Below are 7,612 nucleotides of genomic sequence, written 5' to 3'. Positions count from 1 at the left end.
ATTCTAAGAGAAGTACCAATAATAAAGGCCTAGGAAGAGCTTAAAAATTCAGACGCCCCGATAGCCCAAGTACTGTTCGTGACATCTGAAATGTTATTCAGTAAGGCTCAATAGGTTTTAAAAGTCAAGAGGCCTGTGTGGCTCAAGGCGTACCTACGGTGAGGAGAAACACATTACTTCTTGCGTTGTCGGGAGCCTTACGTAGCCAAATAGGACAGACTCAAAATCCTTGGGAAAAATGGGAAATGGCAGTCATATTACGGACCGTTGGACAAAGAAAACGGGAACATCCTGAAAGGTCCATCAAATGGTATCATTTAGCAGCCATATTCAAGGAGGAGTGACGGCCAATTCAACTCGGAACATAGAAAATTACAACCTCCCTAGAAAATTACGGGGAGATAGACATAAACACGTACAGCATTGTCACCATGATGACGGGATGCTGTTTCACTTATCTAACTGCCACCAATATAATTTAGCTGGTCGATTAAAGAAAAAGATAGTAGGCTGGCTACCAATCATGATGGTATGGACAGTTAAAGGATGCAGTGGGATTTGCAGTAGCCGGTTGTGTGAATGAAGATATAGCGCATGAACAAACCCTTACCAACAGTAGAATGATTACCATCCGACTTTGGCTGTCTACAGATCTTTTTGTCACACTCTTCGGTGTGTAAACTCTCACGATTTATCGTACGGATGGTGAGCGTGTAGAATTACATCACGACTTATCTGGTGTCATCACACCCGTTAGGTTGACCGATCGTCTGTTTTTCAAGTGTCACTTTAACCCTCGAATCGGCCACACCGGGCAGATATGGAAAGTGTTAAACGAGACCAAGGTCAAGAACGTCAGTTGTAGACGTTTACCTAGGATGTAGCCCTCTATGGAACTTGCCATCACTAATGAATGATTCAGTGCCACAAAATCGCCAATGGCGACTCTCAGGTTTCCAAGAAGTAAACAAACAGACGATAGGCATCCTACAACGAAATTGTGTTAAAGTTCTCACAGCAAAAATAATGCAGGGTGTCGATTACAACGTGGATTATGCAATGGTGATTGACTCCGAAGAATCCTCCCCGTATTGTGAAGAAGATGTTTTGAAGCAGACTGAAAACCAAGCACGCAGTAGGTTAGTGGAATTGCGAGATTTTTGAGGAACTACTGCTCTCAGGTTGTCCAGAACAACTCCAGTACAGGCATCGGAAGAACGGTGGGAGAAAAATCACGACCATCCAAAGTATGCTGTCGTTGTACTAAATAACATTCTCTAAGCCATTCGAACGACAATCGCCAAGACCGAGAAAAGTGTTCTTGGGAGTTCTGATCCTCATTCATTTCGTTTATTCATCAAACGAACAAGGTTAGTGTTAGAACCAAAAGCAAAGTATATGGCCTCTTTGAAACTTTTGACCTTTTGACCTCTTATTCGTCTACAAAAACAAATTGAATGTGGTAACAGCAACACCGGGCAGAGGACGAAACCAGACAGAATGTGAGAGATGATGGGAATGTGGCTCAAATCCTACAAAGAATAAACAATGTGCACACGTATATAGAACAGACGAGAAGTGGAAAACGCCTAGGGTAAAAGCCAATGGTCAAAACAAGCGAAACCAGCGTTGATAAGTTTATTGGAGATCAAATAATTCATGCTTGGCGAATATTCTGATAGAATTCCATATCGTCCACGCCAAAATTCGCTCAATAGTGAGGGATCGGAGACCTCATGCGATACATTCATGAAGGACAGGATCGCTTGCATATGCTCTCGTCGAAAGCAGATCCCGAAATATGACCAGGCCTATTCATGATCTCGATGTGACGATGGAGATATAACCATTTTTCCCTAAAGCACACCTTGTTTGTAGTTGCAATTTTATACCGGATGATCATAAATCCCGACCCTTTAGTTGAAATCGATAGAATCTGGAAGTAATTCTGCAAAATTACCAGGCAACAAGAAATCCAGCTTTTTCGAGTTAGACATTAGTGCATTGAGACCATCACAATATTCTATTCAAATCCCCAGGTTATGTGCTTCTTGGTCAGGATTGTTAATTTCAGAACATGATCGCAGTTTATCCAATGTTCACTCTACGATTCCATGCAATTTCGGTACAGTGTGTCATGGTAATCACTTTAGATTTGAGATATGCATCAATTGAACTGGTTGGATCGATTAGAGAGTTATGGATAACTGTGGTTGATTTTCATTTTTTTTTTGAAGTAATCTCATACAGACTGAGCACCATTCGACGTTTTTCAAGGAAGGTTATAGCGACGCGCGCCATACTCTAGTTTTGCCAAATAAATGTCCAGCAATCTCGTCTCCAATGCAAGAAGCGTTTGATTATTGCTCACTAGTCTTGTTAATCCCAGACTTAATCGATAAGTTACAGCTAATTGGCGCTTGGCGCATAGGTTTTACACCCTGGGTTGTACGCCTGGGGTTTCACTTCCCCAGTTAGGGACAATAACCGTCAGTCTGTTGGCTAACCATGTGTGTGTTTTGACCGTCTATTCAATTTGATTCAGTAAAATACCTTGATTTTCATTTTTTTTGAAGTAATCTCATACAGACTGAGCACCATTCGACGTTTTTCAAGGAAGGTTATAGCGACGCGCGCCATACTCTAGTTTTGCCAAATAAATGTCCAGCAATCTCGTCTCCAATGCAAGAAGCGTTTGATTATTGCTCACTAGTCTTGTTAATCCCAGACTTAATCGATAAGTTACAGCTAATTGGCGCTTGGCGCATAGGTTTTACACCCTGGGTTGTACGCCTGGGGTTTCACTTCCCCAGTTAGGGACAATAACCGTCAGTCTGTTGGCTAACCATGTGTGTGTTTTGACCGTCTATTCAATTTGATTCCGATCAGTAAAATACCCGAGGTAAATGTATTCAACTGAGTACAGTTGAAAAGCCAAAAAATATGTACAGACCTTATCACGGCAAAATTACGTGTCCCAAGTATAAGGGTGTCCCGAAACTTAAAGAAAAATAGGATACCTCTTGCGAAAGTTCGCACACTATGGGACAGTCACACATACCTCCAGTGGTTTGCAAAACAGTTAACGTATTTATTTACGTATTTAGTTAGTTGTTTAACACTATATTGTCGTAACAATATGCAGATTCGCCACGTCGGTTTTTTCCACTAGTCTCGACATTCCAACTGCAAACCTGGAATGACGGAAACGAAGAAATTTTAGCACACATGGATTATCGATTTGGTCATGTGCTCTGCTGTCTGTACTGTTATCCCAGGAAGTGGAAAACTGACCGATTCATTGGCGACGAATTCCCTCAGCCCTATATAACCACAACAAACACGTCTCAAAAAACCTTCGAATTTTTGAGAGCGATGAACTGAGCAGTCAGGCATCTCGTTTTACTCAGAATCCGTGTTCACGTTACTTCCTTTCGAACAGCCCTCTCCTACTCCTGACACATTCATCCCGGTTAAACTATACAGAAAGTGGACAAGAGGTGTCATCGAGTTTTGCTCGTATTAGAACCCACATTGCTTGAATGCGTTGTTGATAACCCCTGTGAGTCAAAGACAATCAGCGGTTGTATTTCCTGTTTTTTTCTGACTGCTCATAAGTAGCGTAATTGACATCTGTCTATTATAATACCGTTTTGCTTCCTTGCTGCTGGTTCCTCGGGTTATGCTCCAGCTTAAGGTCGGCAGAAGCTCTGGTAACCAGTGTCAAAGCTTTGTTGCCTATCCGTCTCCGATTGCAGTTTCTTGTCAGCTCAACGTATTTTTGAGTATCTGCTCCGAGGATCGAACCTGCAGCCACCTCTCCCACCCTCAAAGACAGGCAAGTGAGCTGTCCACCACGTCAGCTTGCCTCAACAGGCAGCTCTATTTCTCTATTGTGTTCGTATTACATCCCACCTGACTGTTCGTTGAGATTTTGTTTTAAACGGGTCTGATTTGACAACCAACACGTGCTGTTTCGTCCCGCTGTCAGCGAAAGACTGTCGAATTCACCCGATAACCGTTTTCCAAACAGTTTCTTTAGTCTCCAGAACGTACTGACTGTTTTTTTGCATCTATATATATGCATACGACCTGTTTACACCATTTGACTGCATGTATCCATACCTTTGTATAACATTCGGTACATACTCGTCGTGCTGTCCTGCTGCCCCACCGTCTTCTTTTCTACTCCTACTGATTGCGCTTATGTCGAATGTACTTTCTGTTTGGTTCAGGATGTTTATAATTTCCTAAAACAGCATCGACTGCCCTCATCCATTCGTTCCTACTGTGTACTCAACAAACACTGCGTATGGTCCGATAGAGTCTTGTCACCTCCTTAGCTGTCCGGAATCTCCACTTGTACACATCCGTCCAAGCTGCGTGGGTAGAGCAGTGATAATGCGCCCAATTTGAATCTTAGACGTATATGGCTTAATTCTGGGTATGATCAAGGATACACACTAGTGCTGAGCTCGGATAAGCCCGAAATTCGATTCAATTCGGTCCAGTGGACTAATCGCAATAACCGTTCTGTATAGAATTAGAACTTTCCGAGTAAGATTGATTTAAATACACATATTTCATGCCTTACTTTTAATTGAAACATCTCTTTCTGATTTTCCGCATGAACACCATGCATATAACTCATATAACCACTAGGCGAAATTCAGTGGCAGGTAATGTCAGTCTGCGGCGAAAATTCGAGAAGCACTGTACAGCTATTTCGTCAGTATTGGGAATCATCGGCCTAGGCTCCAACCACTAGGTTGCCAGTCCGGAACTTCCTAGCGATTCGTGAGACACACTGCTGGTGGTTCCCAATAAGGATAAAACGGCTATGTACTGCTTCTCGTCTTTCCAGCAAAGACTCGCAGAACGGTCTTCTTTGGAGTTTCAAAATCCTTTCATACTACCAATGAACCAGGAGTACCTCAGAACGAAGAATAAATAGCCAAAAGAGTGACCCCCCAAATCCGGGAAGTCGCCACTCGGGGAGTAAGTCCACATGACCATTGGACGTGGATCCCGTGAGTGGATGTTGAATGGCGCTATTTACCGCCTAAGTGCCAGAGAATGACACCGCAGATCACCGAATGTTTCGTTCTTCGATACTAACCAGGAGATTGAGATCATCATCGAGATTCGTGAAGCTTACCGACGATGATTCTCAGTAACGGTAAAACAGCTCTACAGCGCTTCGCGGTTTTTCGGCATAGATTAAATTCATTTACAGGACGGAGTCCCTACTGAAGTTCAAAATCCCTTCACGGCGCCCACATAGTGTAACAACTTTTTAGATGACGCTCGATTGCATACATGCGTAGAACTACATAAAGTCAGGTTCTAAACATACCAGAATGCATTGTTTCACGCCAGTTTCCTGGAAGCTTGGATGGTATCGTCAGTTCGGGAATAAACGGCTTTTTCGACAACACTGCTGTGATTCAGTAAGGCACTGACTCACTTGAGAGAATAATGCCTGTTGACTATTCTCTTCAGCGGATGAAGATCCAGAGGCCAATTTTTGTCGACATTTATCATCATGCGTTACTAACTTCTAGTACAGTCCTCTTTCACAATCTGCGAATCAGAGACAGCCTCACTTGACGATGGCTTGTGGGTTGTTGTCTCAGAGATTATGTCTGTGATGTTTATTTTCTAGTGATGGAAAACATTCCGGTTCTCTCTGAATTCCAAAGCTAAAGTTGTTTATTATCATTGATTTTTTCGCGTAGTTCTTTCATCCTTCAGCATTTGATCGATGAGAAAGCACTTTCTTACACGTATTTTACAGTAGCAGTGTCTGGAAGATATCCATAAGAAGGCGTCTGAGGCTAAATGTACCTAAATATGAACAATAGGAATGCTTTTACCCTTGATTGTATCGCAATTGTTTCAGGAACGAACTATTAGTATCAGGACGCACCCAGACACGGAAAAAGTACATGTGCAGAGGGGCGCATCCCCAAGGTCACCATCGGTACGACATGTTTGGAAAGCAGGTGCGTTGGCGGGGCTCACCAAACACGGCTTAGCAACATAAGACCAGTGGAATGGGGCTGAAATTGTTTACAACCAGAACACCACCATGGCTGTACAGGACGAACAAGTGAACGACCATGTTTGGTCATTTAGTCATCCTATATATTTACGCAGAAGCTCTGTATGTTTTGTCCTGACAATACAACAGTGTCCAGGGCTCTCTGTCTTTCTATTGTCGCATAGTCTGGCGGGCTCGGTGCAGGCGTAACCAGTAGACGGCCACCCACGATACAACAGTTAGTGAAATGATGAATGTTCCTAAGGTTCACGATTCTCACAGCGGATCTGATAATCACTAAAGCGTGGGTTTGGTTGAACCGGGCAAAGCATCACCGACCAATGCTGCTGAATATGATTTAGTAAAGTCAAGCCGAATATAGGGTGCAAAACCTTGAGCAATTCAAACAATTGGTGAATACAACCAAAAGAGTCACTACTGTCGGATATACAAGCGGCTACATTGCGTTTTACGATGCCCTACGGAGAATCCACATGACGAGAAAACGCTGGGCAGTCTATGTTGGAATAATCGGCTGATGCACTTGCTGAAACAGCCTTAGTGTGCACAGTGAGCCGTAACATACTGGTGTTTGATCACGTGACCATTGATCTGTTCACCCAGCCTTGTTGTCGTCCCCAGTCGAGGAGATATAGTCAGTGCGTAGTTGAGTCGGTTTGTAACCTAGACCGGACAGATCAATGGTCACTTGATCAGTCGCCATTAAACGCAACCGTACTTCGACATATTGAAGAATAACTCACTATTCAGCGTTGTGTGATGTCCCATAGTGTCAGCACGTCAAGTACACTGTCAAAGGTCAACTCGACTATGGTGCTGACGCACTTCCATTTGTACATCGGTGGTTGATAGTCTATGTGCAGGTGGTCGGTTCAGGATGGCTCCTGAATGCGATAATGTCAAGTTGAACTGAACTAAACTTCGCGCGCGCTTTACAACCCGGAATAAGAAGCACACTTCTTCCAAAATACCAGTAATGGATAAAGCCTCGAGAGGTCAGTTACTCCCCAGAATGTTTGTAAAAATGCTATCTACTTCACCTGTCTCAACTGATGCAGAAAACTTCGACACCTGATTTGGACTAAAGAAGAGGTTCAATAGAAAGCGTGACCATGTCGAAGTTCCAACAAATGTGTTTCTAGAATCATTGGATGTGTTCTCAAGTTGTTCCATAACTTTTCTTCTTGTTTCTTTGTGATGGAATCTTGTGTGCATACACCCAACCATATGGCATTAAAACTACCTGGAAAAAGTACACTTTTTCATGATGAACTGCGGTCAGATCTGACCGTAGTTCAGGTGATTTTAAGTCACTTGACTTGGGATGGTAAGCTGTGTTGAGTTAACTATTGTTGTTAAATCCTATTCTCTGTAAAGAAAATAATACAGTGAGTGGCTACCACATCAGTCGCGTCCGTTTCTCGCAGGTAGCAGAACCTGTGGGACTAAGAAAAATAAACAAACAAACCAAATGAAAGGAAGAAGGCCTTCGCTGCGGAGTTATTTATTAGGGAATGCCAATTGACCGGTTACAGACCATTGAACAGG

General features: G+C 43.0%; 1 protein-coding gene across 1 annotated transcript in view; it reads left to right on the top strand.

Annotated features, from left to right (window-relative positions):
• Window positions 1-7,612, top strand: part of T265_06168 (hypothetical protein) — a gene marked incomplete at both ends in the record, with an annotated part of 53,310 nt that overhangs the window by 29,571 nt on the left and 16,127 nt on the right. The window contains one exon of the mRNA XM_009171369.1: window positions 1,033-1,139. Coding sequence (XP_009169633.1) covers window positions 1,033-1,139 — 107 coding nt within the window. The remainder of the gene's footprint in view (window positions 1-1,032; window positions 1,140-7,612) is intronic.

The sequence above is a fragment of the Opisthorchis viverrini genome (genome assembly GCF_000715545.1).
Source record: "Opisthorchis viverrini unplaced genomic scaffold opera_v5_124, whole genome shotgun sequence".
Classification (NCBI taxonomy): domain Eukaryota; kingdom Metazoa; phylum Platyhelminthes; class Trematoda; order Opisthorchiida; family Opisthorchiidae; genus Opisthorchis; species Opisthorchis viverrini.
The sequence above is the reverse complement of the archived record's forward strand: the minus strand, read 5'-3'. Positions and strand labels throughout refer to the sequence as shown.